The 15,951-nt window shown below is 54.7% G+C and overlaps 1 protein-coding gene across 1 annotated transcript; it reads right to left on the reverse strand.

Moving 5' to 3' along the window:
• Positions 1 to 261: 261 nt before the first annotated feature.
• Positions 262 to 10,490, reverse strand: GUCA1A (guanylate cyclase activator 1A). The gene is made up of 4 exons (XM_056125902.1): positions 10,290 to 10,490; positions 2,171 to 2,320; positions 1,055 to 1,148; positions 262 to 428 (listed from the first exon to the last, which is right to left on the reverse strand). The coding sequence occupies exons 1-4, from the start codon at positions 10,488 to 10,490 to the stop codon at positions 262 to 264; spliced, it is 612 nt and encodes a 203-aa protein (XP_055981877.1).
• Positions 10,491 to 15,951: the final 5,461 nt, after the last annotated feature.

Below are 15,951 nucleotides of genomic sequence, written 5' to 3' on the forward strand. Positions count from 1 at the left end.
ACCTAAGCAGATCCTATCTGGAATCAGGATAACCACGCTGGAAGCCAGGGAGATGGCTCAAAGGCCTCGAGCCCTTGCTTTGCATGCAGGAACTCTGGGTTTGATCTCTGCAAAGTCCTACAAGCTCCACCCGGAACAATCGATGAGCACTGAGCAGGGAGTGAACCAAAACGAAATAGGAAACAAATGAAAATAACAGTGCTGGCTCGGGGGCACCAGCACACGCGCCCTCCCCAGTCCGGAGGCAGCGGGGCAGCGGGTTCATTCATCCGAGAGCGCCGGACCCCCACTGCCAGCCCCTTCCTCCTCTTGCACTCCGCTCTGGAGTCTGCGCACGATGCGGGTGAGGTCCAGGCTCCGGGTCAACGTGTCCAGAAGCATCTGGTCCTTCTGGACGCCCTCCATGAACTCCTCCAAGGACAGCTCCCCTGTCGGGAGAAAGGGCGGCAGGGAAGAAGAACTTCGCCTCTGAGGTCAGGACCCCCTACCCCGCCATCGCCTCCAGCAGGAGTCTGGCAAAGGGGGTCCGAGTCAGTGCTGGGGGGAGTAGCTGTGAGTGGGACAGGCAGAGCCTGGGGCCGGGAATCCCTAAAAAAAAAGGAGAGCTGAGAGGCCAGGGTGATGGTACAGCAGGGAGGGCATCTGCTTGGCCAACCTGGGTTTAGTTCCCAGCATCCCATCTGGTCCCCTGAGCACCACCAGGAGAAATTCCTGAGTGCAGAGCCAGGAGTAGCCCCTGAGCATCACTTGGGTGTAACCCTCCCCCCAAAATAATAATTATTAAAATAATTAATAACAGGGACTGGAGAGATAGTAACAGCGGGGAGGCTGCTTGTCTTGCAAACGTGGTTTAACCAGGTTTGAGCCCCAGCATCCCATATGGTCCCCATATGGTGCAGAGCCTGGAGAAACCCCTAAGCATCGCTGGGTGCTACCCTCCCCCTAGAAATAATAATAATAATAATAATAATAATAATAATAATGAACGACAGCTGAGGGGCGGCAAGCTGGCGAGGGCGGTGCTTCCCTCTCCCGGCACCCTAGGGCTCCTCACCGTCCCCGTTGACGTCAATCCTGGAGAACACGGTCTCCGTGAACTCCTCCGCGCTCATCGTGGAGTCGCTGCAGGGGTTAATGGCACGGATGGCCTGGGGAGAAGGGGAGGCACTGAGTCAATCCACTCCAGCTCTGGGTGGGAGTGGGCCAGCCCGCGCGCCCCGGCTCCCGAGAGAGCCCGGAGCAGGGCTAGATCCGGGACTTATGAGCGCCCACAGTCTCCGGGCACAGATGGGGAAACTGAGGCTCAGGGAATGGAAGGACGTGGGTGACCCCAGCAACAGGACTGTGGACCCAGTCTTGCCCACTTCTAATCCAAGACCTGGGTCTCTCACTTCGCCCAAGACTCCCACTGCCCAGCCCCTCTGGCGGTCCCTCCAGCGGCCACGCTCTCCCAGGGACTCTCCCAGTGGCCTGCCAGCTCCTCCCGCCCCCCCCCTCCCCGCCCCTGTCCCGCTCATGACCCCGCCCCCTATTTGGCCCGGCCCATCATTAGCCCCGCCTTTGGCCAACCTTTCCGATGGCCCCGCCCCTTTAGTAGCGCATCCTTCCATTGGCCCCTCCCTTTCCAATGGCCCCGCCCCCTTAGTGGTCTGCCCCTCCATTGGCCCTACCTTTTGGGCCCGCCTTCCAATAGCCCCACCCCTTTAGCGGCCCACCCTGCTCTTTGGCCCCGCCTTTCCAAAGGCCCCGCCCCTTAGTGGCCCGCCCCATCCATTGGCCCCGCCTTTTCAATGGCCCCGCCCCTTTAGTAGCTCATCCTTCCATTGGCCCCTTCCTTTCCAATGGTCCCGCCCCCTTAGTGGTCCGCTTCTCCATTGGCCCTGCTTTTTGGGCCCGCCTTCCAATAGCCCTACCCCTTTAGTGGCCCACTCTGCTCTTTGGCCCCGCCTTTCCAAAGGCCCCGCCCCTTAGTGGCCCGCCCCATCCATTGGCCCCGCCTTTTCAATGGCCCCGCCCCTTTAGTAGCTCATCCTTCCATTGGCCCCTCCCTTTCCAATGGTCCCGCCCCCTTAGTGGCCCGCTCCTCCATTGGCCCTGCCCTTCCTTGGCCCCGCCCCCGGTGGCCCCGCCCCCGGTGTTCCCACCCCACCCACCCTGCACCTGCAGTTACCCTGATGATGGTGAGCAGCTCATCCCGGTCGATGCATCCGTTGCCGTCGACGTCGTAGAGCTTGAAGTACCAGCGCAGCTTCTGCTCCACCTTGCCTTTCAGGACCAAGCTGAGCGCCGCCACATACTCCATGAAGTCTATGTAGCCATCCTGAGCGAGGGGTGCGACCACCTAAGCTCCCTCTCACGCTCTGTTCCCGACCCACCCTCGTGACTGACCCCTGATGCCCGCCCCTTTTTTGCCCCCCGAACAATCCCTCCTGTGCATCCCAGAGACAGACCAAATGAACCAACCGACTCCCACTGGGGCTGTTGCAGCGTCTTCACAGGCATCTTGCTTTGTGTAAATGGAAACGATTTGGGGGCTTAAGCGATGACAGCGGGTAGGGCGTTTGCTTTGCACGGGGCAGACCAGGATTCCATCCCTGGCACCCCATATGGGTTCCCCAGGGGCCTCACCCAGGAATGATCCCTAAGGACAGAGTCAAGAATAAGCCCTGAAACCGCTGGGTGTGGCCCAAAATCAAATGATATTAATAACAAATTAAAATAATGGCGCTTGAAAAGAGAGGGACAGACATAGAAAGATTGCATTGATTTGGGGAACATAAAGTAACAAAATAAGAGACTAACACCCAAGAATAGCCGAGATAAGTACCAGGAGGATTACTCCATGGCTTTGAGGACAGCTACACACGCTAGGGGAAAAGGCAGCTCAGACAGAGAAGGGAGCACCAAATAAAGGGTGTTGGGAGGTTCCTCTCAGGATGGGAAATGCGTGATGAGAGTAGACAATAGTCCGAACAAGATTGCCACTCAATGTCTCTTTTGCAAACCACAGCACCCAAAAGGAGAGAAAGAACAAAAGGGATTGCCCTGCCACAGAGGCAGGGTGGGATGGGGGGATGGGGGGTGGGAGGGATACTGGGATCAGTGGTGGTGATGAGAATGGGCACTGGTGGAGGGATGGGTACTCATCATTGTATGACTGAAACCCAAGCACAAAAATTTGTAAGTCTACAACTGTACCTCATGGTGTTTCACTAATAAAAATTTTTTTAAAAATTAAAAATTAAAAATAAAATAATGGCACCTGAGCTTCTGTGGGGAAAAAATAGAAATGAGTTTTCATCCACTCACAGGATATGCATATTTCAGGGTTCTGCTTTGCACCGTCACGTGTGTCACCCCTTCAACTAACCGCTTCCTGGGTGCTCAGTCTTGAGTCCCCTCAGTTGCAGTGGGGAATGGGGTGAGTGGCAGGGAGGAATGTCCCAGCAGGATGAGATGAATTCTTCAGGTCAAGATGCAGGTTGAGGTAAGGAGGAAGACTTTCTCATTCTTTTTTTTTTTCTTTTTGGGTCACATCCAGCATTGTACAAGGGTTACTCCTGGTAGTGCTCGGGGGACCATATGGTTGCTGGGAATCAAACCCAGGTCAGCCGCGTGCAAGGCAACTGCCCTACCCACTGTGCTATCGCCCCAGCCCCCCAGTACTTTCTCATTCTTTCCTTGATTCTTCGGACTTCCTCGAGCACCTCCTTACTAAATGCTGTGCTAAAGTCGGGGCTCAGAGCTCTCTAAGATGAGGACCCCGGGCCCCAAGGAGGTGGCTCAGTGATGACATCCCCTTTTAGAAAACAAAAACATCTATCATAAAATCTGTGACAGTTGTGCAGTGAAATATGGTAAATGATTTTCACTTGCAACCCCCTTTATCCTGAGAAATTATCACAGGAAAATGCCTCCAAAGATGCCTGGGGGATAGAGAGCTAGCAGAGGGGTTAAGGCATCTGCCTTCCACCTGACCAACCTCGTTCAATCCCCAGCACCACTTATGGTCCCGAACCCCTCCAGGAGTGATTGCTGAAGCCCAGAGCCGAAAGAAATTCCTGAACATCGTTAGATGGGCACCACCCCCCGGAAAATCAGAAATCCCTTGGATTAGTTTTACTGTTGATCGTAAATTAATTAAGTTTTGCTCTTAACTTCTGAATCATTACTCATTCAGAAATCTCTTCCTATTGCTAATTTTTTCACTACCCCTCATTCAGCGAGGTCACCCCATTCGTGACCCCCAACCTACAATGCAATAAACTCGGTGAGAACCATTCCAGATGATGGGTGGGGCGCTTTTGTCCAAAATGTGATTGTAGCAGGGCCCTGGGATGACTCAGGGGCCACAACACCTGTCTTGCAAGTCAGTGTGAGGCTTCAAATTTGATCCCTGGTGCCGCCCACATGTCCCAAGGGTGGCTTTGAGAAGCCCAGGGCTGCCAGGGTGGGCGATTCCCACTGCCCCTCCGCCAGGGGTGTGTGAGCACAACTTAAACAAAACAGAACATGAACAGGGGGCAAGAGGGTAGTACAGCGGGAAGCATCCTTGCCTTGCACATAGCGGACTTGGGCTTCAATTCCCGGCACCCTATATGATCGCCCAAGCCTGCCAGGGGTTGTTCCTGAGTACAAATTCAGGAGTAAGCCCTGAGTACCACCAGATGTGCCCCCCCACAAACAAAATAATAAACAAACAAAAACACATGAACTGAACCACGGCTTAAGTGCGGCCATTGGGGGCTGGAGCAATAGCACAGCGGGTAGGGCATTTGCCTTGCACGCGGCCGACCCAGGTTCGATTCCCAGCATCCCATAGGGTCCCCTGAGCACCGCCAGGAGTAACCCCTGTGCATCACCGAGTGTGACCCAAAAAGCAAAAAAAAAAAGTGCGGCCACTGAATGCCACCATGAAAGATGTTCAAGCCCCACAACCAAGTGGGCACCCCTCCCACCCCACCGCCCCAGCAAGCATGACCTAATGTACCAGCTCCACAACCATACTCATGGGCCCGGCCCCGGGTCACTGCAACAGCAGGAGCAGCAACAGAAAGCGGGAGGAAAGAGGCAGAGGATGCCTGTGCGTAAGCGCTGAGAGGCCGCAAAGAGGTACTCAGCGCTCAGAAATTCACATCTAGATGAACGCGTGGGTTAAAGGACAAAGCTAGTCCTTAAAGCTGTGATGGTTCACATTGCCTCTGAGAATATGGAAAGCATCAACTGCATTGCCAATGTTGTTCTGAGTGCTTGGAATTCAGCCGTGAACAAGCAGCAAAAACTGCCCTGACCAGAGAGAGTGCAAGCAGTAAGGCGAGAGCAGTTGGCCCTGGTTTGATCTCCACATGGTTCCCTGAGCACAGAGCTGGGAGCAGGTTACAAGCAGTGGCAGGTGTGGCCCACGGACCCATCCCCCCAATTCCTGCTTCACGGAACTCAGCTGAGACTAAATGGGATTTGGGGGTATGGTGCCGTCAACGGGTCAACCTGTACCTGCGGGGTGAGTGCATCAGCAGCCTGATGTTGCCTTCAGGCTTCCTGATACCCCAAAATTGCCACTGTGCCTTTGGTCAGACCCCAACAACTTGGGAACAAGTTTACCAAGGAATTAAACAGCCAAAAGTTAGGCATGTGGAAGTCACACCCACAAACCACCTCCGGCTCAGCTGTACAAGCTCACTCAGAGTTGGGATGGGGTACCTCCCCCACTTCTCAATACCTATGAAAGAACTGGCAGTCACCCCCACAAACCAACTCCAACACCACCCTGTAAGCTCCACTATGGGTCTTGCCACAGAGACCCCTCAATAAATCTCCAAAGAGAGCAAAATTCGCAGTTAGGCTCAGACCCATACATGACCGAACAGTCTGGAGTAAGTTGGAGGAGGTAGGTTGGCCTGTGCCCACCCAAGCAGAGTCCCTAGCAGTCACTCACTTCCACAATCCAAAATTGTCGCCATACTCCAAGCCTGACTCCATTGTTTCAGGATGGACATCACCAAGATATAGTCTGCTGAAAAATTCGTAGTGTGGATCTTAGCACGCCAACAGCCCTGGCCCAGAGACACAGCAGCAAGTCCCGGAAGACACCACAGTGCCGGAGATTTCTCCAGACCCCATACCCAACCAATATCACCGGGGCACCCCAGATGGAGCAGATGCAGTCTCCCCGCTTCTCCAGATGGAATCCTGGTGACCAAGAGCTTCCACAAGCAAGGCCCAGGTATGCAGGTTCCAGGACTACATCTCCAGGCTGCCTGGTGGCAGAGGACCTGGGTTGTCCCTCCCTGGGTCCTCACCCACCCAGAAGACTTGCTGTCGCACCCACAATTAACCTCCGGGCACCATCTTGACACACCAATAGCCCTGGCCCAAAGACTCCCAACTGAATCCCAAAATGGATTAGTGCCTTACAGAGATGTCTCTGGAACCCAAGCATTTACAATCTAGAAATTTACATTTACAATCGTGGCTGCGTGAGCTCTTGTGATATTCGAAATGAACTATGGAAAATATATTTTCTAGTGTCTGCCTCTGGCAGGTAGGATTAAATGGTGGTGGGGAAATTCGAGCAAAATTAATGCCCAAAATCAGAGAGAGAGTATTGGGGAGATTGCTTGCCATAGAGGCAGGCTGAGGACTGCAATGTGTATGTGTGTATGGGGGGTGATACTTGGGACATTGGTGGTGGAAAATGTGCACTGGTGGGGGGATGGGTGCTCCACCACTGTATGGCTGAATCTCAAACACGAAAGCTTTGTAACTCTATCTCATGGTGATACAATAAATAATAAATAATGTGGAGTTCATGCCCAATTCAATCAGCTTAATCCAATGGCTGAACAAATAGCAGTACTCCTACATAATTTATTATTTTTTTAAAATTTTTTTTTCTTTTTGGGTGACACCCAGCGGTGCACAGGGATTACTCCTGGCGGTGCTCAGGGGACCATGTGGGATGCTGGGAATCAAACCAAGGTTGGCCACATGCAAGGCAAACGCCCTACCTGCTGTGCTATCACTCCAGCCCCGATAATTTTTTTTTTTTTTTTTGCTTTTTGGGTCACACCCAGCTATGCTCAGGGGTTACTCCTGGCTCATGCACTCAGGAATTGCTCCTGTCAGTGCTCGGGGGACCATATGGGATGCTGGGAATCGAACCTGTGTTGGCCATGTTGGCTGCGTGCAAGGCAAACGCCTTACTCGCTGTGCTATCACTCCAGCCCCCCGATAATTTATTTTTTTTTTTAAAAAAAAGAGTAAATGGGATTTAATGTCACAAGTCAGCAGAGATAGACCCCTGGGGTCGGGATTATATGCATGCAGGGGGAGGGGTTGTATTTGTTTGTTTGTTTGGGGGGGCCACACCTGGGGGTTCTCAGGGATTACTCCTGGCTCTATCCTCAGAGATCAATCCTGGTAGGGCTCCGGGAACCCTCTGGGGTGCCAGGGATCATAGCCAGCTCGTCCTGTGCAAGGAAAGAACATTACCCGTTATGCTATTGCTCCAGCCCCTGGAAGGGACTATATTTAATCCCAATGAAGGAGGTTTAAAGCAGCTCTGGAGGTGGTGGGGAGGGTCAGGGCAGAGAGTTGTGGCAGGAGAGATGTGGGCAGAATCCAGAGGAAGGGCTGGGAGATGCTCAAGCTACCCTTGCATGCTGGAACCCAGGTTCCACCCCCCACTTCTGCAGGATTCCCTGAGCTATGCTGGAACCAGCCCCCAAGCAGAGCCTGGAATAGCCCTGAGCACTGATGAATAAAAACTTGTCCTTTCTAACAGCTACATAGTACTCCATTGTGTAGATGTACCAAAGTTTCTTTAACCAGTCATCTGTTCTCAGGCACTCAGGTTTTTTCCAGATTCTGGCTATTGTAAACAGTGCTGCAATGAACAAACAGGTGCAGATGTCACTTCGACTATACTTTTTTGTCTCTCTGGGATATATTCCCAGGAGTGGTATTGCTGGGTCAAATGGGAGCTCAATTTCTAATTTTTTGAGAATCGTCCATACTGTTTTCCAGAACATAAAGTAACAAAATAGGAGACTAACATCCAAGAATATCCAAGATAAATACCAGGAGGTTTACTCCATGGCTTGGAGGCCAGCCACACATGCTAGGGGAAAAGGCAGCTCAGATATAGAAGGGAGCACCAAATAAAGGGTGTTGGGAGGATCCTCCCAGGGTGGGAGAAGCATGCTGAAAGTAGACTCTAGACCGAACATGATTGCCACTCAATGCCTCTCTTGCAAAACACAGGATCCAAAAGAAGAGAGAGAGAACAAGGGGGAATGCCCTGCCACAGAGGCAGGGTGGGCTGGGGGGCATGGGGGTTGGGAGGGATGCTGGGACCCGTGGTGGTGGAGGATGGGCACTGGTGGAGGGATGGGTATTTGATCATTGTATGATTGAAATCCAAGCACAAAAATTTTTAAGTCTACAACTGTACCTCATGGTGTTTCACTAATAAAAAAAAAAAAACTTGTCAAGGAATTCCTGATGAAGTGAGGCCCAGAAAAACCATGGCCCTCGGGAGGGGCTGTGGGGGTCAGGATAAGGCTTGCATTTGATGAGATGGCCATTTCAGTGTCCTTCAGAGAACAAGTCACCACCCAAAGGATGGCGATCTAGGGAGGAAGATCTTCGTGGGGCGTAAGTGGGGGTGTTCTACCCCTGCTCTCCTCACTCCTGCTCAGAGCATGGATGGAAAGGTTGCAAGGTACCCCCATCCCCAGTCTTGCATGCCTGCACCCCCTCCCCCCAGAAAGCCCTCCAGAACCGGTGCTTCCCTTGATGCTGTACTCAAAGCCTATAATCTTCTTTGGCCTCTTAACCCGAAATACAAGTGAGTTTTAAATAGCCTCTGAGCTGCCGCTTTTCTGTGGGGGTTTCACCCACCATGGACTCTGGGCCCTCTGGGTAGGGGGCACCCTCTCCCCAGCTTGCAGTGTACATGGCAGGGCATCATCATATTTGTACCTTCCTGAGGGGTGAGGGACCCTGTAGGGTGGAGGCCAGCAGGGTGGGGAGACAGGTTTGCAGGCCTGGGTTCTTCTGCCACTGTAATTAAGTTGCTTCGCTGAGTGATAGCACAACGGGTAGGGTGTTTGCCTTTCACGCGACCAACCCGAGTTCAATTCCCAGCATCCCATATGGTCCCCTGAGCACCACCAGGAGTAACTCCTGAGTGCAGAGCCGGGAGTAACCCCTGTGCATCACCGTAAAGGTAAAGTAAAGGTAAAGGCCCTCCCGTTGATCGTCGATTTGCTCGAGCGGGCCCAGTAACGTCTCCACTGGAGACTTTGTTGTTACTGTGTCTGGCATATCGAATACTCTCGGTAGCTTGCCGGGCTCTCCGAGAGGGGCGGAGGAATCGAACTCGGGTCGGCCATGTTGGCCGCTTGTAAGGCGAACGCCCTACTCGCTGTGCTATCGCTCCAGCCCGTGCATCACCGTGTGTGACCCAAAAGCCAAAAAAAAAAAGAAAGAAAAAAATTGCTACACAATGGAAGATTTGCCATGTTGTCAAGCTCGCTAGCAACTTCCCGAATACCTTCAGCATCCATGGGCTAGATCAGGGGAGTTGTCACAGCTAAGGGGACACATGATGGAGAAAACTAGTCACCTGGGTGACAAAACTGAGGATCCAAGGACCCTGGAGCTCAGGTCCCCCTTCACGCCCCCTCCAGCATTCAGGAATCCCCAGCAAGCTCATCTAAGCAATCGCTTAGGAGACAGGCAGAGCTCAGACAGACCTGAGGTTGCTTGATGCCCCAGTGACCAAGCACCCCCTCGTTCCCCCCGGGGACCCGGGTCACAGGGACTCAGCCAGCTCACACCCACAGTCCCATCCACAGGCTCTCTGCTTTCCACCTCTCTGCAGCCTGCGAGCGACAAGACCCTCAGCACCACGGACAGCTCCCGGCACCTAGTAGGGGCTCAGGAACCCTTGAGGGGGTCCCAGGGTGGGGTGGGTGGGCAAGGAGCTCCCAGATCACACAGTCTCTCGTTGCGTTGACCTGGAGCCACCCCAGCTGCTCCGGAAAGCGTGCTCCAGGCAAGCTAGGGTCTGACTCTCTCTGACCACACTGAATCGGGCGGAGCTTGGTGTCTGTGGAGAGGTGATCCCCGACACCGATGGGCAGCCCCAAACACATGCACCCCAGAAAAATGCAGCCGCTCCTCCTGCAGACACTCTCCTCTCCCTGTTCACCGCCCGCACCCCCCCCACACACACAGTGAGGTTTCGCTAGGATGTCCCCCACGACCCCTGAACCCCTGCTTACTTTGTTGAAATCAAAGGTCTCAAACATCTGCTCCACGTACTGGCTGGCCCACGGGGTCAGGTTCTTGAGGCCGAAGAACTGGCGGAACTCGTACAGGGTGAGCTGGCCCGAGGGGCACTCGGACATGAACTTCTTGTACCACTGGTGGCACTCGGTGCTGCTCAGCTCTTCCACGGACTTGCCCTCCATCACGTTGCCCATGGTTGATGCTGAACCGGAGACCGGGAAAGGTCAAAGGGACAGTTTCCTGGTCCTCCTTGCACAGGCCCGCCCGGCAGATCTCAGCAAAGCTGGGCCCCACAGGGCAGAGGCGCAGAACAAGCCGGGCAGAGGCAGAGGGCAGCAGGGGCGCGGGAACCTGAGCCCAGACCCGGAGGACACCAGGGCACCAGCAGGAAACACTTCCACAGGGCTTTGCCAGCTGGTCCCCCAACCACCACCCCCACACTCCCCACAGTAACGAAAATAGAACAAATCTTCAAGGCGCAGAGGCCCGATTAGGCCCTGAGCTGACAGGTGGGAGGGCTTTCTTAGCCCCTCTGCAATCTCCTTATCCCCTCTCCCCAGGGCAGAGCTGGCCCCATCCTGCGCCCTCCACCCCTGCTCCTGTTCAGACGGGGTTTCGGGGAGCCCCCTGCCTGCTCTCCGACTCGGCTGGCACTGAGGTGCTCATTAGGAAGAGCTTGTTCCTCCTGCAGAGTGGTCCAGCCACGGGACCTCGCTGGCACTTGCTGCCGGGTACAGCCTTCCTGCACCAGACTGTGCTACCAGAGGCTTTGGAGCAATCCCCTTATGCCACAGGCCTGTACCAGCTACGCCCGCTAAGATGCATCTTTACCACTGTGGGAGGCTGAATCCCCCCTTAGGCTCCAACCCCGACACCACTCCAGGGCATGAGAACAGGAGTCAGGGGGCAGACACTGAGAGAGAGGGAAGGAGAAAGGGAGGGAAGGAGGGAGGGAGGGAGGAGGGAGGAAAAGAAGGAGGGAAGGAGAGCCAGGACACTCTCTGCCCTCCCCAGCAGGGTCCCAGAGGCTTCTCCCAGGTTTGTGAGCATATTTTATTTTTCATTTTTGGGGGGGATCCCTCCCGAGCAGTGCTCAGGTTAGGTTAGAGAGAGGAGAGGGAGGAAGAGAGAGAACAGGAGAGAAAGAGGGAGGAGAGACAGAGAGAGAGGGAGAGAGGGAGGAAGACAGAGAGGGAGAAAGAGAGAGACAGAGGGAGGGAAGGAGAGAGAGGGAGAGACAGAGAGAAACAGAGAGGAAGAGTGGGCCGGAGCGATAACACAGCAGGTAGGGCATTTGCCTTGCATGCGGACGACCCAGGTTCGATCCCCAGCATCCTGTATGGTCCCCTGAGCATCGCCAGGAGTGACTCCCGAGTACAAAGCCAGGAGTAACCCCTGAGCATCGCCGGGTGTGACCCAAAAAGAAAAAAAAAGAAACAGAGAGGGAGAGAGAGGGAGGGAGGGAGAGAGTAACCTGCCACCTGCACATGGTGAGCTGGTGAGCTGCTTCCTGTTGGTTCTGGAAAGTTCGAAGCACAAGCCCAGGGACCCACGCGGGGTGGCAGCTCTCTCTCCTCGCGGGAAATGTCCACTCTGCAGCTACAAACTCCAGTGAGGATCCACGAATGGAGCGAGAATCTACTGACTAGGAGGCAGGGGCAGAAGTCTAGCCAGCGGGCACCGGCCCCTGATCTCCTCCGCATTTCCAGGGGCCCTGAGCCAGGATACTCCCTGCCCGCCCCGGCAGGGCCCCGGAGGCTTCTCCCAGGTTTGTGAGCATGTTTTATTTTTCATTTTTGGTGGGGATCCCTCCCGAGCAGTGCTCAAGTTAGATACATCTGAGGCTTGTGCTCTATCTTCTGGCCCCAGCAAGGGTTTCTTGCATTTTTTTTCTTTTTGGGTCACACCTGGCAATGCACAGGGGTTACTCCTGACTCTGCATTCAGGAATCACTCCTGGCGGTGCCCAGGGGACCAGATGGGATGCCAGGAATCGAACCGGATAGGCTGCTTGCAAGGCAAATGCCCCACCCGCTGTGCTATTGCTCCGTCCCACTCTTCCTCTCTGTTTCTCTCTGTCTCTTCCTCTCTTTCCCTCCCTCCCTCTGTCCCTCTCTTCCTCCCTCTCTGTCTTCCTCCCGCTCTCCCTCTCTCTCCCTCTCTCTCTCAAGATCCCGCGCCGCACTTGGTCTCTGGAGCACTGCCCGAGTAATCCCTGAGCACCTCTGAGGTTGACCCCAAAATGAAAAGAAAGGAAGAAAGGAAGGAAGGAAGGAAGGAAAGAAAGAAAGAAAGAAAGAAAGAAAGAGAAAGAGGGAAAGAAAGAAGCAAAGAACGAAAGAAAGAAAGAAAGAAAAGAAACAAAGGGGCCAGAGAGATGACACAAGTCTTACATACTTGTTCTGCTTGTAACCCATCTGGGCTTGATATCAGGCTCCTGTGAGTTGCCCCAGAGCTGAGTGAATAATCAAATCTGAGGTCTGTCTTGTGTGGTACAACTCTTCTCCCACCACCCCCCACCCAACCCCCACCCCGTACACACAGAGAATAAAACAACGGATTAAAGAAAGTAGAGGAGGGCCTGAGGACAGCACAGCAGTAGGGAGTTTGCCTTGAAGGTGATCCACCCAGGTTCGATCCCTAGTACCCCATACGTTCTCCAAGCCTTGCTAGGAGTGATCCTTGAGCTTAGAGCCAGTAGCAGTAAGCCCTGAGCACCGCCAGGTGTGACCCCCAAACCAAACTAACAAAAAATGCTAGAGGAGGGTGGACACTGTGTTACATCTGACATGCAGGTGCCGGCTGAGCTTGGTGGGTGTGATTCCTGAGAGAAACAAAGGAAATCAATCAGCAGCAGGAAGGCTGCATTCTGACACTCATTTTTGTGGGTGGTCCCACTTTTTTTTTCCACCTCTCCCCCTGCTATTTTGGCCTGTGTTTGTGTATTTTGTGGGGGGTGTCACGCTCGGCAGTGCTCAGGGCTTATTCCTCAATGTGTTCAGGAATCACTCCCGGTTGGTGCTAGGGGACCATATGGGATGCTGGGGATCGAACCCAGGTCAGTCACATGCAAGGCAAGCACCCTGCCTGCTGGGCTAATCTCTTTGGGTTTGATTTCAGGAGGGTGGAATGTGTTTGGGCCACATCTGGCAGTGCTCTGGGGTTACCCCCACAGTGATTAACCTCATGGGGCCCATGAGGTGTGGGTCGAGGGGGGAACACGAGCCCCTACAAGCAAAGCCTCTGCTCCAGCCCCTTGAGCCATCTCCCGGGCTCGTGCCTAAATTTTTTGTTTTGTTTTTGTTTTTGTTCTTTGGGTTATGCCCAGCTATGCTTGAGGGACCCTATCTGATGCTGGGGATCAAACTCAAACCAGGGTCCACCTTGAGCAAGGCGAGTACCTTCTCCCCGGCTCCATCTCTGGGATCCCCGAGCTTGACATTTACTGTGAGGGAGGACTGGGTGGCGTTCATGAGCCCCGGAGACCCTCGTCCAGCGCAGTTCCTGCAGATCTTGCTGACTCAGAGAAACGCCCCAGTTCCCTCCACAAGGAGCTCACGGCCTTGGGACAGGCGGGTCCTCAGCCCATGTCGCCAGCCTAGCATGCTTCTTTATCCAGATGTGGCAGGAGTGAGACCTCAGATACCCTCCCTAGCACCCCTTCCAGAAAGAGCCCAGGGGCTGGAGAGGGAGGGCAGAGCAGGCGCCTGTCTCAGATGCAGACAGCCTCGTTGAATCCCATGCAGCCCACGTGGTCCCCGAGCCCTGCCGGGAGTGACCCCTGAGCACCCCTGCTGTGGCCCCAAAACAACAGAGAGTCCAGCTCCTCCCGGTTCCTCTCTCCCAAGCGTGCAAGCCAGGGGAGATCCCACCTGGCACCAGCGACTCTCGGAAGAGGTGGATGGGTGCGAGGGTAGCGCCCACGAGAGAGTAGCTGGTGCGAGGGACCCTCTGGGGCTGGCTGGGGCCTGAGGAGGGGGGACAGGACATCGCAGGCAGCTCTGTCCCCTATAGCCCCACAAGGTCACTGGTCCCAATACCTACCTGCCTGCGCCCCGGCGTGCCTGCTCTACCGCTGTGTACCTCCAGGGGGCGACCTTCCCCAGCGCTTACTCGAAACATAGTGCTCCCCCACCCCCACCCCTTCCAGGCGGTCAGGGGCACCGGGCGCGATGCAGGAGGAAAGGGTCCGAGATCAGGGTCCAGCTGCTTGGGGGTCAGCCTGGCGTCAGCCTCTGGGTGGGCGGGTGGTGGTCGTGTAACTTCTGCTCATACTGGGACCGGGAATGGGTTTTTGGTCACACGGGCAATGCACACTCCCACACATGGGCACACACCACACTGTCACGTGGGCACACGCCACATGGTCACACATGTGCACATACACACTCTAGTGCATGTACCACACTCTCACACATGCAACACCACACACATACGTACCTCACACACGTGTTTGCACACACTCACACCACACTTACAACCACACATATACACACACACACAAGAACCCCTAGCTTAAAAGAAAGCCTACTGTGCACACCACACACACACACACACACACACACACACACACACACCACTGTAATGCGCAAACGGTGCGGGTTCTATTTGAGAGGCTACTCACTAGGGCCCTTTCAGCTCTCGCCAGCCCAGTCTGCTGTGTCCTACACTAACTTGGACCTGTTTCACTCGTGACCCTTTTCTCTGTTTCTTTGCCCTGCACTTGAGAAAGCTCCTTTTGTGTCCGTCCCTCCCCTCTGGACTAAGCTCTCAGCATGCCCACGCCCTGATACAGTCCCTGAGAACTACCAGGAGTGACCCCTGAGCTTATAAACAGAAGCAGCCCCTGAGCACAGATGGGGGTGGGGCACAGACCCCCCCCTGCCCCCCGGAAAGAAGTCAGGTCCTAGAAGAACGCACCACTGAGATATCCCCTACCTAGAGGCATCTCGGAAATAAAGGCAGGGCCGAGAGAGAGGACAGCGGGCAGGGCGCTTACACGCAGCTGGCCAGGGTTAGATCCCTGGCATCCCATATGGACCCCGAGCCCACCCGGAGTGATCCCTGAGTCCAGAGCCAGGAGGAAGCCTGAGCATCGCTGGACGTGACCAAACAAACAGAACCAAAAACCAAAAACCAAAAAACAACCCAAGCCATGGTGCCTCAAATTAAATTATTTTTTTTTTAAAGGTGGGGGAGAGGGGTATTCACTCCCTGGAGTTCATTCCCCATTTTCCAGGGGCTGCCTCCAACCGGGAGAGAGACCTCATGACTGAGGAAAGGAGCCGGGGGTCAGCTGATGAACCTGGGTAGAATTTGGGGAGGTGCAAAGTTTGGCCCCAGGGAGAAGGGGTGGTCGGCGTGGACCGTTCTGTGTGGACCGTTCTGGGCACTCAGGCGCCAGAGGGAAGTGGAGGGACCCCTCTTGGGCGGGTGCAGGGGACGGGGTGCGTGCATGGAGTCCTTCCCAGTCTTCAGGTCTCTTTGGACATCAGCAGACTGTCCGTAGCCCAGCCCCTGCCAGCCTCAGTTTCCCCCTGGCAGCCCTGAACTCAGACTCAAGGGGATTGAAGCACACATCTTTAATGACTAAGGGAGGCCTGGGTCAGGCCCCTTCGGCTCCTCCTGCAGGGTCGGGGCGCCCCTCCGTCCCTCT

Source organism: Sorex fumeus, unplaced genomic scaffold, assembly GCF_029834395.1.
Source record: "Sorex fumeus unplaced genomic scaffold, SorFum_2.1 ptg000061l, whole genome shotgun sequence".
Taxonomy (NCBI): domain Eukaryota; kingdom Metazoa; phylum Chordata; class Mammalia; order Eulipotyphla; family Soricidae; genus Sorex; species Sorex fumeus.

Excerpts from the sequence above, each read along its gene's own strand:
- GUCA1A (XM_056125902.1), bottom strand. The coding sequence starts at position 10,490 with ATGGGCAACGTGATGGAGGGCAAGTCCGTGGAAGAGCTGAGCAGCACC. Across the intron at positions 2,321-10,289 it reads AGACCTTTGATTTCAACAAA|GATGGCTACATAGACTTCAT; the intron begins GTAAGCAGGGGT and ends CCCCTCGCTCAG. Across the intron at positions 1,149-2,170 it reads AGCTGCTCACCATCATCAGG|GCCATCCGTGCCATTAACCC; the intron begins GTAACTGCAGGT and ends CCTTCTCCCCAG.